This window comes from Coenobita brevimanus, chromosome 40 (genome assembly GCF_032717465.1).
Source record: "Coenobita brevimanus isolate Jiangsu-jjx chromosome 40, ASM3271746v2, whole genome shotgun sequence".
Taxonomy (NCBI): domain Eukaryota; kingdom Metazoa; phylum Arthropoda; class Malacostraca; order Decapoda; family Coenobitidae; genus Coenobita; species Coenobita brevimanus.
Genome location: NC_136993.1, coordinates 55,295,423 through 55,311,847, shown reverse-complemented (window position 1 = coordinate 55,311,847; position 16,425 = coordinate 55,295,423). Strand labels below are relative to the sequence as shown.

At 40.0% G+C, this 16,425-nt stretch overlaps 1 protein-coding gene across 1 annotated transcript in view; it reads left to right on the top strand.

Moving 5' to 3' along the window:
• The first annotated feature begins 655 nt into the window (after window positions 1-655).
• LOC145397114 (ionotropic receptor 21a-like) overlaps window positions 656-16,425 on the top strand; it is an 88,700-nt gene continuing 72,930 nt past the window's right edge. Inside the window, exon 1 of the mRNA XM_080270315.1 lies at window positions 656-757. Coding sequence (XP_080126441.1) covers window positions 656-757 — 102 coding nt within the window. The remainder of the gene's footprint in view (window positions 758-16,425) is intronic.

Genomic DNA, 16,425 nt, shown 5'->3' with positions numbered 1-16,425 from the left:
GTCCCTTCTCCCCTTTGGGACTAAGATGCAAATAAATGTGCTCGAGTGTATGAGTAAATCGGGAGTGTGTCGTCCTACCTCCCTTTCCTTGGGGGAAGTAGCCCAGGTATATATATATATATATATATATATATATATATATATATATATATATATATATATATATACGAATTGACTCCTAGCCCTCTGCAGGCTGACCATTCAGTGGCTGACTCCATACAAATGCTTCTTGGTGTGTGAGTGGCGGGCCAGGATTTCACATCACTAACTCGTACAAGTGGCCCATACTGGACGAAGGAGGGTGCGGATGAGAACTTTATTTTTGGTTACCATTATCTTGAACTCCCTCCCACAGCCAACTGCACCAGCAAGCATTTGGCGTGAAACTGAACTTGGGGGCATAAATCTTGGCAAGAGAAAGAGGCTGATTATTTTAATATGGTTCTAATAATTCATATTTGAATTCTTAACGAGCTCATGTGCAAATAATATCTTCATAACCTGCCTCTAGGGACACCTAGTAAAAATTTTATTACCATCTACTGTGAGGTGTGACAAGTAATTGCATATGTAGTTAAATAACTAAAGATGCCAAGCAACAGATTCCTACCGACTTTGCATACATGAGCTCCGATCCCACTCTCAGATTTTGAAAATGCCTAGGAAGGAGAGCACCAAGCCGACGTGCGCAGCTGTGCGGACCCTGATCATTCTGCTGTGGGAGCGAGGGATGCCGCCACGGATCATAGCCAGGAATGTAAACACCAGCCTTGCTACAGTTTACAGATGGCTTAGAAAGTGGCGGCGATATTGGTCGTTGCTCAACAATCCAAGTACGGGAATACCGTGGAAATATAGCAACATTCTACCACAAGAAAGTGCTATGAGCCCAACTTTGTTACTTCCATCAACTGTGTGGAATCAGCAACAGCAATACCTCTCATATGAATCACAGTTATCAGGGGAAACACGATTAAATGCATTATCACTCTTCCAACAATATATTTATCTATTACCAGCTGCCTCAATCCCATAATGAGTAGCCACAAACAAATCGCCTCCATGTCGCCCTGTCCCCAGCCATTTCACTGTCCTGCTCCCAGTTCACACCCCCACTCACATATACATCTTCACTCTATCCCTTCATCTCATCCTTGGCCTTCCCCATCCTCCTTCCCCCCTCCACTTCAATCATATACACTCCCCTCGTCAGTCTCTCGCTCTCCATCCACTCCACATGGCCAGACCACCTAAATGTGTTTCTCATAACGCTTCCTATCACATTTACATCCACATCACAACTCTCTTTCACTTCCTCATTTATCAGTCTAATCCTCTATGTGACTCGACATGCTCCTTTCATATAACTCATTTCCACTGCTCTCGCTCTTGACTTCTGTCCCTCCAGCAAGGTCCAAGCTTCACTTCCATACATTTGAATTGGTATCACAATACTGTCATGCAGCGACTTTTTTTTTTTTTTTTTTACATCTATGCCCACTTCCCTGTTCCTTATCACTGCCTTCAAAGAACCAGCAACCTTTCTTTCTTGTTGTATCCTTTCAAGTACTTCACCCTCGAAATTTCCATCCTTACTCATCACACTACCCAAGTACTTCAACATATGCACATTTTCCATTTCCTCCTCATCCAACCTCACTGTACATTCAGTGACTTCATTTATGTCGAAGACCATGAATTTACTCCTCCCTACACTCGCCTTTAGATTCTATTTCTTACACACTCTGCCAGACTCATTCGCCAAGCCTTGCAGTTTCCCTTCGTCTTTGCTAAACAACACAGTACCATCTGAAAACAACAGTACAGGAAGTTTCCACACACTGCCCTCTCTCATTAGAGCCAGGAGTGCACCCAGGAAAATTTTTTGGGGGAGGGGCCATAAAAATGAAAATTATGGCTAGAAAAAAAACATCTAATGCAAGTCACTTTTATTTATTCATTTCGTTTCTTACAAGGAAGGAAATTTCAGGGGGGGGGGCCATGGCCCCCTTCGATTCCCCCCTCCCCGGGTGTGCCCCTGATTAGAGCTGCTCCAAGACCCACTTCCCTACCTTGTATATATCTCTTTTACAACCCCATACACATACAGAGTGAACAACCATGGAGACATGACACATCCCCGTTTCAAACCAAACGTCAAATAGAAAAATTCACTCAGTTCACTGTCCACACTCACCGCAGCCTTAGCACCGTCATACTTTTTTTTTCGTGGCATTCAACAATTCTTAATTTCCACAATCATTGTCTGTTCACCCTGTCACATGCTCTCTCCAAATTCATGAAAGCTGCATACAACAACCTCTTTCCCTTCTCTAGAAACTTTTCAACTATAGACCTAAGAATGAATATCTGATCTACACAACCTCTTCTCTTTCTAAAACGTCCTTGCTCTTCTTCAGAAAATAATTCCTCTGTTAATTCCGTATCTCTGTCAAAAAGTATCCTACCATATACCTTTCCTATTACAGTAAGAAGACAAACGCCTTTGTGATTACCACACACTTCTTTTCCCTTTTTCCTTTGTACAGGGGAATAATTATACCTGACTTCTAATGCTCCGGAACTTTCTCTTCCTCCCAGGCCAATCTGCACATATTCCACATCCAGTCTACTACTGTCTTTCTCCCATGCTTCAGCATTTCATCACACACTCCATCAATTCCTGGGGCTTTCCCCATTTTGACTTTCTTCATTGCTTCCACAACTTCCATCCTGCTGATTTCTTTCTCTCTTCTCACATCCTTCCATCTCGCAGCCATTCCCCAGCCACTTATACTCGCATTATTTTCATGCTCTATGTTCAATATTTCCTTAAATGGTTCTCTCCATGTGCTCACACTTTCTCCCTTCTCCACTAGTAATCTATCATTTTTATCTTTCACTCCCCGACTAATTGCTTTAACACCCTGTCTAACTCTACAGTACCTCTTTCCAGAACATTTTCTTCCATTCCTTCCACTTTATATTCAAATTCCTTCCAAATACCGCACTACTCTCTTCTTACTCTCTCTTACTAATCTTTTCATCTCTCTCTTTCTCTTTACATTTAACTCTCTCTTCTATCTCTCAACTTCCTCCACACCCCTGTTTCCCATCCACTCACTATATGCTTTATTCTTTTATACCACAGCCTGTCTGACCTCTTCATTCCAACATGATGTTCCTTGCACCTCCTTTCGTCTTTTCTTCACCCCACACACCACCTCAAATGCTGCACAGATATCTTCTGTGAATATCTTGCACACACCTTCTAAGTCCCCCTTCTGTTCCAAGGCATATCTTTTCAATTGCTCATCCAGTTCCCTCTTATTTTTTGCCTTTTTTTCCTCCTCGTGTAACCTTTCCATCCTCCTTATAAGAATTACTTCCTCCTGTCCTTCCACTCTTCTATTCCTCTACTTCATTACAACCTTGACTTTCACAACCATATGTGGTGGTCAGAAAGTCCACTCCCCCAACGTTTATATGCTCTTGCATTCATTACACAACTTCTCATTCTATTATCTATACACACCTAATCAAAGATTGTCTTCCGTTCATTCAGCTCACTACCCACCCTTCTCATCACTCGCCACGTATACCTGTGGATCATTTTGTGTCTGAAAAGGGTCTTGGCTATAACCAACCCCCTCCAGGCACAAAGGTACACTAGAGCACTGCTCTTCTCATTCACTTGTGCAGGCACACCCCACTCACCAACTACTCCATCCACCTTCACCATCCCTACTTTTCCATTCATGTCTCCAAACAAAAACACTCTCCCATTCCTTTCAAACTTGTCCATGCATGCTTCCACATTTGTCCAGAACTCTTCTTTCACTCTGCTTTGACAATGTTGCATTGGTGCATGCACACACACAGTCGCCCACATTTGTAGTCTAACTTTCAATCTTACCCCCACAATTCTTGAGCCAACTGATCCATACTCTCTAATGCTCCCCTTCCATCTCTTGCACACAAAAATACACACTCCTCCTATTGCTCTTTCATTCTCACTATTCCAGCACATATACCCTATCCATACTGCCGTTCTCTCACACTCTCTCTCCTCATCATTTAGTTTCAGTTAATCCACATACATCCACTTTTACATCTTCAAGCACCTGGACAATATCTCTCTCTTTTTCACCTCATCATTTGTACCCCTTACATTCCATGTCGCAATCCGTACCATGTCCTTTGTTCGCTCACTACTCGTCACTTGTTGGTTAGTCCTGGTCCGAGACTTCTGGTTCCAATTTTTAGTTAGTTGTTGTTCAGGGAGGGGCACTAACCCTCCTCCATGCCACTGGTTATCACGCAGGGAACAGGTGCTGGTTAGTTATAATGTTTTTACCCTGCGTTGTAAATGATTTCCTGGTTTGCAGGAAATCATTTGGCTTGCCACTCAATGCAGTGCTCCCCTAAAAACAGAGTACCGCTACACTAAGTGGGTGGATGATGGCCCCCCCACCTTGCAACAATACAATTCAGTAATTTCCCACCTCAAAAAAAAACCTTGCTAGTATGTAAGAATATATGGGAGGGACAAATGACACACGATGGCAACAATTTCTATTCAAACATATCGATGATTCAGCAAATCATGTCTAAACACTATTCTCTGATGTTGAAGTTCTCGCCATTGAATTAGCACGGTAGCTTTTAACCTTCTGTCAGCAAAGATTATGAAATGCTGTTAAATTTAGTAGTCTCTCTCAATATGTCTTTGTGTACCGAATAAAACATAAAAAATGAAATAAATATCAATATCTATCAATCAGCCTGTGTTTAAATGGTAGAGTGATATGGATAGATATAGGGATTTATTATTCATGTTTTGCTCTCTCTCTCTCTCCACACACACACACACACAGTAAAAGTCCATTAATCCGAATGGCAGTGGACCGAGAATCATTCGGATTATCAAATTTTACGGATTTTTGGGTGGGACCCCTAAGACACTTTATTTCATGTTTATACTGAAATTTTACCGAACGGATCACTTTTCATTCATTCATAATACAATATGGCAATATTAACATTAAGTTTTACACAATTTTTTACTTAAAGTATTACTGAAGGCACGAACTGAAATTGTTAAATTAAGAGATGTTTTGGGTTGTTTAACTAGCCAGTAATGCATAGTGTTGAAAACAGCAGCTGTAGGCTGATAAATCCAACTAGAGAGAGTAAGTCCAGGGTTAATAATACTATGCATGTATTGTCAAAGCACAATTATTCTTCGTCAGACAGTTCACCATCAAAATATGGACGATTCCCCTTCTTTTATTTACATATCAGTTTATTCAGCAAGTACACTAGTTTTTGAATACTTATACCTCTTAAAAGTCATTTTAAAATATACCTAGGATGTTGTAGTTGCAATGGATATTAATGAAGACAGCTATGGGTGACGCTAGAATATAATTCAAAATCATTTAGAGAGAGGTAGAAACAAGTTAATTACTGTCTACAAATGCAACCTATAAGTGATATACAAAGCCTACGCTATTGAATGAACATAGACTTTGAAAAATCCCCCTGAATGTTAGTTATTAAAGTATCAATTAATCAGTAATAAGTATATTTATAGAATGATGGGAAATCGTCCAGGGTGCAAATGGTCCTGACAGCGAATTGTCTTGTTATTGTTGTGATGGCGAATTGACATGACGGCGAAGTGTCCCGAAACCATCAGTGGATTTATCTGGGGCTGGATACTCAAAACGAGCCTTTTGCCACGGCGCCAGTTGATGAACGGTACCTTTTTGTAAGGCAAGTCAAAGGTGCCATTGGGGACACACCCGACTCCAATACTCAAACAATTTTGAAGGCTTCTGTGGTGTGCCTTTCCATGGACAAGCGAATTTCCTCAGAAAGCACAGTTTGATACACCAGAAAATCACAGCAGCGTTATAAAAATACTCCTAGGAAGTGTCTACCAATCGCAATGCAGCATTTCCTCTCAGCTGACGGACGTAAACAAAACATTAGTGAGGGTGCAACGCAGTAGTCCCGACATATTTCCGTTTTCATAGTGATATTTTGTGGGAATGGTGAATAAACATAAGCTGGGATTCAATCGTGCTAACTTCAAAGTTATATGAGGGACACATAACTCACTGCCCAGAATAAAGATACGGTCTATTCATGTGTGTACAGTACCTTCAGTAACACCTTCCTTAACCTGCAGCGTCCTGTTCATGTATATATACGTCCACACGTATTGTCACTGTCAGTCCTGTTGAAGTATATAAACACGCATCAATTGCAAGGTCCCTAATTTGCACAATTTTCAATTTTCGCGTGTGATTTTTGGTACGTATACATGGGACACCTTCCTCTACAAGATGTCAGGCAAGGACAATGCCTTACCCCGCATGACCTCCTTCGCCCCCCCCCCCGCACGCCATTGTCTCGGCAGTTCACCTGTTATCAGTTACCTGGCCAGTAAAGACATGTCATGCCACGGTACGAATTTCAGGGCCAGAATGATTCCCTAATCGATGACAACGTGGAGGAGAAAGAGGAAGAAACAGTCAGAAATGATGATCAGGTAATGTCGCCAATAAAGGTCAGGTTTAGTGAGTGAAACAAAGCTTATATTACCTATATTACTATGTGAAAACCAATATACTCTCATACTACATATAAATTCGTACCAAATAAATAAAGAAATACCGTTTATGACTGATGTGGAATAGTTATCCTCCCATAGAACTCATTTTCTTTGGCACCATCCTAACAGAAAATCCAATAAGGTAAGGGGTACCGGTACCTGTATCGAGTACTTTAAACCTCAAGTGAGCGATTTCACTATGAATTTTCTCACAAGCGGAGGTATGAGCTAAAAATTTTTTTTTTCCAAAATTGGTCGGGATTGGGGAGAGTCAGTGGTGAAAATTGGTCGGGATGGGGTGGGTTAAATATTTAGTGCATATATATATATATATATAAATATATATATATATATATATATATATATAAATATATATATATATATATAGTATAAGGCAGGGACTTTGTGTAACCTGTGATTATATGAAATCCCTTAGGAATTTGTGAAGTTAGTTTAAATTAGGATGGGTTAATAAAGGTTAGGTTAATTTAGACTGCAGTTAGGTTAGGCTAGGACAATCTAGGTTAAGTTTAGGTTAGGCTAGGTTATTTAGGTTAGGTTAATTTAGATGAACGATTAACAACTTAGCATCTTTCTACATTAAATTTAACCTATCCTTACCTAATTAACCTTAACCTCGATTACCCAGCCTAACCAAACCACAGCCCAAATTAACTAACTGACCTAAACTTAGCCTCAATTATCCTAGCCTAACCGAACCGCTGCATAAATTATCCTAACCCTGATTGGGCCATCCTAATTTTAACTCATTTCATGATTTCCCTAGGGATTTCATGAAATCACTGGTTTAACAAATCCCCTGAAACAAGTATATATAACAAGGTATTTGTGTGGCCAGTATTCCTCTTCTCTAAGCAAGAAAAGTAGTTGCTATTTCATTTCCTAGACCTACTGGTAGAACAAGAGCTGCTATTGCAGGGAGAGATATTATGTTAAAGATGGGAGAAACACCAGCATTACTGCATTTCAGTTTGAAGCCAAATTTTCTTTTACTTTTGTCTGTCTTGTAGCGTATAGGCCCAACTACAACAGCAGATATGTCTCATCACATGCACAACATTCCCATAAAGCTATATCTTTCCTGCCATAATTGATTATTAGGTTTAGTTAGTTTAGGCTGAATTCAGTTGATATAACATAAGAGGAAATCTGAGGGGATATGTGTGTAGGTTTGGCCAACAAACCTTAATATAACCTACCAGTATCCCTACCTATCCTAACCTATCATAACATTAGCTATCCAAATCAAACCTATTGTATTCAAAATGTAATTGTGGGGAAACTCGTCGTGGGGATTTTCCTTTGTTGCATGCTACTGTAGAGGGCCTCTGCACCTCCAGGTTAGGTGCCATACCCTTAACACAACGAGGATTTGGTTTTAATGCTCAAGGGATATTATGGGGGAAAGGTGACTGACAAAAAAAAATAAAATAAAACACGTTCTAGCCAAACCATAGTTAGACTGCCATAATCATCATTCCTAACCACATACTTCACCGTACTCACTTAGCAACCACAGCAACAAAAAACAGCAGGTTATAGCCTATAATGTTACAGGAAATCTTATGAAAATAGTCATTTTGTGAAATCACTAGTCAATCTGTGAAATGGATTTTTAGACCAGGATGATTTTGGTTAGATTTCAGTTAAAATCAGGTCAGGTTTGGTTAAATATGGCCAGGTTGGATTAGATTAGATTAATTTAGATTATGCTTTGTGCAACTTACCATAACCTAGTCATAACTTTTATTAAACAAACCTATACTAACCAAACTTAACATTAACATACCTAACCTAGCCTAACCCTTCTTAAATATTGTAATTTAACCTCACCTAACTACAATCTTCATTTACACTAATATAACCATGATCAACCCAAGTTAAATTCCATTTCACAAACAAACTAGAGTTTTCATAAAATTAGATACATTTTCTACACATTCCCTGCAATATAAAATTTATCTGCAAATAGGCAACCTGACTTCTTTCAGCTCAGTAACTATTAGGGTGAAAACTTAATATATCCAAATACTATTAACTGAAGTACTGCAATACCTCAAGCTGAAGCTGGTAAGTTAGGCTTATGCTACGGGCGACAGATCCAGCAGAAATCACACTGAATTGTTAATATATTGGTGAATATAAATACCTATATGCACTGAGCAAACAACTGTAACATTAGACACACATTGGTGTAGCATGAATTATGGCTAAATGTATTGAAGAAAGAGCATTAAACAGAATGTGCCTCTACCGCCGAGTTGACTACATCCACATACCGCACATATTCCCCAGTTACATTATTATTACTAGAAAATGATATCTTGCTACCCAGTAACTACTATTGATGCAAACCATTCCATTCCAAATAATGTAATGAACCTGTAATTCATCTAAATACGAGCAAGGAGCACCACACACATCATCCTCGACTTGTTGTTGTTCAGGAAGGTGCCTTTTTATCGCTAGGGCTCCCCCGATCCTGCCGGTCCCATAAGGTGCTAATGAGCCATGTTTTCCAATATCCACGTGCAGCAATGGTTTTGAGTATGCACCTTTCACGAAAAGGCGATGTGTAATGGCGCCTTTGGCACAAAAGCTGCCGTTAAACCTTTTGAGTATCCGGCCCCTGCCTGGTTGCTCAGGCACTTCAGTCAGTCACAGATATCAGCCGGCCTGACAGCCTGCGCATGTTTCTTGTAGAACTCGTTTCGCAAGATATGGATATTGATCACCTCAGCCCCATTGTAATGATTATTTTGTTCAACGAAATTCACCAGTTTATCAAAATATACAGAAGCATCCTTCCATGAAACTTCCATGACGACACCGCTCAGCACTTCAGTGCATTTGGCACCCAGTTTGAATTTTTAAATTTGATTTTTTTATCTACTTTTGAAGTTTTTGTCAGCCTTCTTCAACAATTTGGATATTGGGATTTTCGGACTATCAGTGTTCGGATTAATGGACTTTTATTCTTTATCTATCTATCTATCTATCTATCTATATATATATACATACATACACACGATATAAGCGCTAAGATATTTTTCGTCTGTTTAAGATAGGCACGAACAAATATGATTTTTTTGGGGGGAAAAAAAGGTTTGTCATGAAATTTGTGGGACAGTAGTCTCAAAATAGTCTCAGTTTGGTCTAGTGCACTATGAAACTTGAAACAAATAGTCTCTTTCTCAATATTTCATAAGGAAAATAAAGAAATGTATAGAAATAACTCTCCACCTGGGGAGATATATTTCTGAAAAAGCACTAACGATTATGTTTTCTCGCTATGGTTCTTTATATGCGTGATCTTACTTCAAAATAATCAAGTAGTACTGTAGTATACAGTGCACGCCCTTACTGAATTTTACAACTCTCAACTCCAGGGGGGAGGTGGTGGCTCAGTCGGTAGAGAGGTGGCCTGCAGTCCTACCAGACCCAGGTTCAAGTCCCCACTGGGGCAGGGACCAGTTTAAGGATTAGAATTTCATGAAATCAGACTTTACTGATCTACCAGAAGACCTGCCGACATGTCGTAAAAACACCCCTGCTAATACCAATACATCAGTCCTGTATGAGACAGCCCTAGCATGTATTCATTATGGACGGTGAGTGTTAGCGCCGAAATGGTGACATGTAGAGAGGTGTATGGGATGTAGGAGGGCTATTGGGCCTTGAGAGCAGGCTGTGAAGCACCAGTCGAGCAGGGCAGTACTCCCAAGGTGGATGGAAAGCTGATGATAGCGAGAACTGGAGCTCACGTTTCATCAGCCCTCGGGACTAGGTCCCGACCATCCCCCTTTGCTGAACTTTATCAGTGTCTCAGTAGCACAGAGAGTAGGCCAGCATGCTCTCCAGTACAAGTTTCTCTATCAACACCAAACTACATGCACATTACACACCACACTTCCTTTTCAAAATTTAAAAAGAAAAAATGGCATCAAATAACATAGCCTCGGAGTACCCAGGGGGGGGGGACCATAAATGCCCCCACCTTCTGCCCCTCTCCCGGTGACGACTCAAGATGCCTGGAACCACTGTCTGACTCTCTTCTTCATTTCTGCAACATTCGTGGCCTTTCCTCTAACTTTCACTCTGTTGAGCACCACCTCTCCTTCTCTAAACCTCACCTTCTTTTTCTAACTGAGACTCAGCTGCCTGAGGCAACTGACAGCAGACCCTTTTCTGTATCCTCCTACTTTCTCTATACTCATTTCAAAGCCAAAGGTGGCTTGTGTGTGTATATATACGCAAAAACTTATCTTGCTTACGTGTTACTGAACTTGATTCTTCCGAATTCTCTACACTCTGGCTTCGGCTTTCCTGTCATTCACTGACTAAATATATCTGTGCTGTTTACTTGACTCCTAATTCTACTATCAAAAATTCTTTGACTATCTTACTTCTACGATGGAACACATTCTATCCATTTCTCCTTTCTCTGAAATCTCCATTCTAGGAGATTTCAATGTTCACCACCACCTTTGGCTCTCCTCTCCTTTCACTGATCCACCTGGTGAACAAGCCTACACCTTTTCCATCCTTATTGACCTAGAGCAGATTGTACATCACCCTACCCATATCCCTGATCGCCTTGGAGAGAGTTCCAACATACTTGACCTCTTCCTTACAACTAATCCTTCTGCTTACACTGTTAATCTTTTCTCTCCGTTGGGCTCCTCCGATCACAACCTTATCACCTTAACCTGTCCTACCGCTCCAGTACGGCCTGCGGACCCTCCAAAGAAAGGTCATCTGTGGCACTTTGGAGCTGCGGACTGGGAGGCCCTTAGGCGGTACTTCTTTGATTTACCCTGGAATGATTATTGCTTCCATTGCCGGGAGCCATCTGAGTGTGCCTTGCGCATTACAGAGATTATTTTTTCGGGCATGGAAGCATACATTCCTTTCTCATATCCTTTGACTAATGCACAAAAGCCCTGGTTTAATCACGCTTGTTCTAATGCTGTCCGCAACAAGGAGAGGGCCTATAAAAGGTACCGGAGCCAACCCATCCCTGAATCACATCTTTTATTCGTTTCTGCCCGGAATCGTGCTAAGTCTTTTCTTCGCTCTGCTAAAAATAATTTCACCTGTACTAAATGCTCTCAACTCTCTAACTCGAATTCTTCCCGCTTCTTCTGCCACCTTGCCAAAAATCTTTCTAACAACTTTACCTCATCATCCTTCCCTCCTCTTTTCTACTCAGATGGCTCTGTAGCTATTTCTTCTACTGATAAAGCAGATCTCTTCGCTCAGACTTTCTCCTCCAATTCCACCTTAGACGATTCCGGTGCTGTTCCTCCATCACTTCCCCCCTCTGACTTCTTCATGGCTGACATTAAAATTTCTTCAGCTGATGTATTTTCTGCTGTCACAGGCCTCAATACTAATAAGGCATATGGGCCTGATGGAGTCCCTCCTGTTGTTCTCAAGAACTGTGCTTCTGTGCTTACACCCTGCCTAGGCAAACTCTTTTGCCTTTGTCTGTCAACTTGTACCTTTCCTTCTTGCTGGAAGTTTGCTCTCATTCAGCCAGTCCCAAAGAAGGGTGACCATTCCCAACCCTCTAACTATCGTCCAATTGCTTCAACATCCTGTATCTCAAGAGTTTTCGAGTCTGTTCTTAATAAAAAAATTTTTAAAGCATCTTCCCTATCACAACCTTCTTTCTGATCATCAGTATGGGTTCCGTCAGGGACGCTCCACCGGCGATCTTCTCACCTACCTTTCAGACTCCTGGTCATCCTCCTTTCGGGACTTTGGCGAAAGCTTTGCCATTGCACTTGACATCTCTAAGTCTTTCGATCTAGTCTGGCATAAATCTTTCATTCCCAAACTGCCCTCTTATGGTTTCTATCCTTCTATCTGTGCCTTCATCTCTAGCTTCCTTTCTGGTCGTTCTATAGCTGCTGTTGTAGACGGCCATCGTTCTTCTCCTAGATCTATTAACAGTGGTGTTCCTCAGGGCTCTGTCCTATGACCAACTCTCTTCCTTTTATTCATCAATGACCTTCTAAGCTGTACATCTAACCCTATCCACTCATATGCTGATGACTCCACCCTTCACCTTTCCATTCGATTCCCGCAACGTCCATCTCAGCAGTTACTTCAACAAACAAAGGATGAGGCTATGACACACCTAATGTCTCACTTGGCTCATATCTCTAACTGGGGTAAAAATAATCTTGTTGTTTTTAATACATCAAAGACTCAGTTTTTGCACCTATCAACCCAACAGAATCTTCCAAAGGTATACCCACTAATGTTTGATAATATTCAGCTTAATCCTGCATCATCCTTGAACATGCTTGGGGTTTCATTTACTTAGGACTTGTCTTGGAAAGATCATATTATATCTCTTGTAAAATCTGCTTCCAAGAGATTGGATGTGCTAAGCCGACTCTGTTCCTTGTTTACCCCTGCACAATTGATGACTCTATACAGGGGTTTCATCCGCCCCTGTGTAGAGTACAACTGTCATGTGTGGGGAGGCTCCCCACATACGCCCTTCTCAATAGGGTGGAGTCAAAGGCTTTTCGCCTCATTAACTCTCCTCCTCTTACTGACTCCCTTCAACTTTTGTCTCTTCTCCGCACTGTTGCATCTTTATCTCTTTTCTATCGCTACTTCAATGGTCACTGCTCCTCTGAACTGTTTGCATGCATTCCTCCACCCCTACGACGGGCGCATAGCACCCGTCTAGCAGCAAACTCTCATCCCTTTTCTGTCCAACTCTCTAATGCAAGAGTTAACCGTTACTCCCAGTCCTTCATTTATGCAACAGGTCAACTCTGGAACTGTCTCCCTCTGTCTGTATTTCCTACTTCTTATGATCTCCAGTTTTTCAAACGCAGTGTGTCCAGGCATCTGGAAATGATCGGATCTTGAATTTGGCTCTCTCTTATATTTTGTTTTTCTCTTGGAAGGAATAGTATTGCAGGCTCGTTGCCTTTGGTTCCTTCTTCCTCACATAAAAAAAAAAAAATGCCCAATGTCGGACACATAAAAATAATAATAATAATATGTATTTTATCGTGCTAGGTGATTCCTACATTATGTTTACTGAACCAAAATGTAAAATGATTATAGTGTTCGAATACTTACCTCCAGGGGTGTATATTCAAATAATTATTCTTAACTTGGATAACTTTCAAATTAGCATTTTCTTTTTTTTCCTGAATTTTTCTCAATGAACACTGCATTATCTTTGCCAGCTAACCCACAATCATTCCTAAAAAATAAGGTTCTCTTTCATATATTGATATCCCCATTAATACAGGTGCCTCACCTGACAGTCAGCAGTTGATGAGTGCATGTGTGCAATGTAGAGAAGCACTACAATTGTAAAGTTGGTGGTGTTGTGTTGGGCGATATATTTCATCCATTAGTGTTAGCATAGCGAAAATTGAGGAAGGTTTAGCTCTTTGTGATTTTAGGCGGTAATGTAGGGTAGCGTTTTTTTTTTGCAGTGTTAGAAGGTTAGCTTAGTTTTACTGTTATGTACCTATGAACTTAATCCGCAAAGATCCAAATAAAATGAAAAAACACTATAAAATAAAATGTAAAACTAATATTGGCTTAATGACATGTGCCTACGGACCGGAAGCCGATAGCAAAAAAAAAAGGGGGGGGGGGAAGTGTAAGAGGGTGTTTCACTTTGAAAACAAACATTAGGAAACTTAGTTAGTGGGCATACACGGCTGGTCTGGAGAGCATAATCGAACTTATATGGGTTTTTATGAAGGCTCAAATGGGTGCCATTACATATTTTTCCCGCAAGAGGCCATGAATGACAATAATTCCAGCACATGCAACTTACCTCTCTTCCTTTGACACTTGCTATGTGAATGGCTGCAGTGGAGATATTGAAGCCTGCATCCACTACCAAAGTCCCAGGACATGAACGAATGCTCACGTGGGCGTATGCTATGATAAACAAGAAAGTTGGCAAATACTTGTTCGACAGTGTGGAGTTACACTTGGGGACGAACGTGAGCAGACATTAATAGACTCAGTATAGTCTAAGTGATATGGCTGAATACAGTATGAAGTAGAGATTGGCGACCATATGAGGCCTTGCTAAAACGAAGAACGACATGGGGCCTCGGTAGAGGAAAGTTCAAGCGTCTAAAACTGAACTATGTTGACATCATCATAATTCTCAGGATTAATTGATGAACGTGCAATAACCACTTGTTGTAGACTGACTTGACTGGCCCTGTGCGAGATGGAAGTGTATAAAATAATGAATGTACTAAAGAATCAAGTAACATACATACACGTGCAATGACTGCACAGTGTCAACTTAAAGCAGCAGTGTCAGATACCTTCACAATGCGGTATTCTGATTTTACGGATTAGGCTACCTTTTTTTTCAACTTGGTTTCAAATCAGCTGAGGAGGTAGAAGTAAGCAAATATGTAGAGATGAGAAAAGAAAACGAACCATAAGGTCACGAACAATGCAACTATTATGCAAGCCTTAACCCATACTAACCCGTTAACTTGTTCTTCATCAGTTAAAAGGGTATCGAGATAACTTTTTAAAAGGAAAAATAATTTATCGAGATATTTAATACACGACCAAGGAAGAAAAGTAAAAAAAAAAATAAAACGAGAACTGCAGTTAACCAAACAAGATGTATTTTATATATTTCTTCTTATTTCCTCGAACGCTTTTCATAAACTAAGGCTAGATTGCTTTTCTTCTTAACTGGGTAGGTTATATATATAGCACTACCCTTCAGTAATCCATGTCACTAAGACAAGTCTCTCCCAAGCTGTATACATTTATCCGGAGGTATCAATGCCATTAATACTTATGATAAATCATCGGCAGATGTTAAAATTAATCCAATAACATTCATGCTGGATATCATGTGGCAATTTCAACGAACTCTTCTGTAACAGTTAAAGCTCTGTAAGATGCTACCACACTGCTTCCCCGAGTGTATGAAGTGAGATGGATTTCCTAATATAAATGCATTTTTTTTATGGCACTGGTACTAGTTCGATATCAAATTATATTAAAAAAGTAAAAAGAAACTTTAATAAAGATTATGGAGTATGTATCACACATTATATAGCCTATTTTATATATATATATATATATATATATATATATATATATATATGGTAGTTTTTAATTATTTGTGGATTATTTTGTTTTTGAATGTAATCATTACTGACGGAACTTTATAATTAGGCAATGATTCCTTTGAATTTAAATTATCTGTGAGTTATATACGTTCACTGTTGGTATACTAGTCATTCATAACTATTTGTTCCCCTTAAACAGTTAAATAAAGCACACAAATTAAAATAATTGTGTAAGGTTTGATAAGTTATGAGAAAACCAGTACGGTTCAAAAACGTTTGACATACAAAATTCAAATTCACATCAAACAGCTAACCTAAATGAACTAATTAACCTGCCGCATGCCGGATATTTTTAGCCCTATGGGTCACCCCAGTGCCGGCCATTTTTCGACCTTTTTTTTTTTTTTTTTTTTTTTTTTTTTTTTTTTGCTAAAGTGATAAATTTTGATGTGGAAACAACGAATTTCGCTGTTAAAATGCTCACCGAGGCTCGGAAATGGGTTTTATTCAGTCAGGCATACTCGTATACAGGTATAGCCACTTTCTCACGCTCACCACGTACGTGAGAGAAAGCCGTTTTCTGTGAATGGTATACTCAGTTATTTTTGCTGGGGAATTATAGCAATGTTCAGTACACTTTTCTGATTACTTTTTACTTCAGCATCTATAACAATTTGC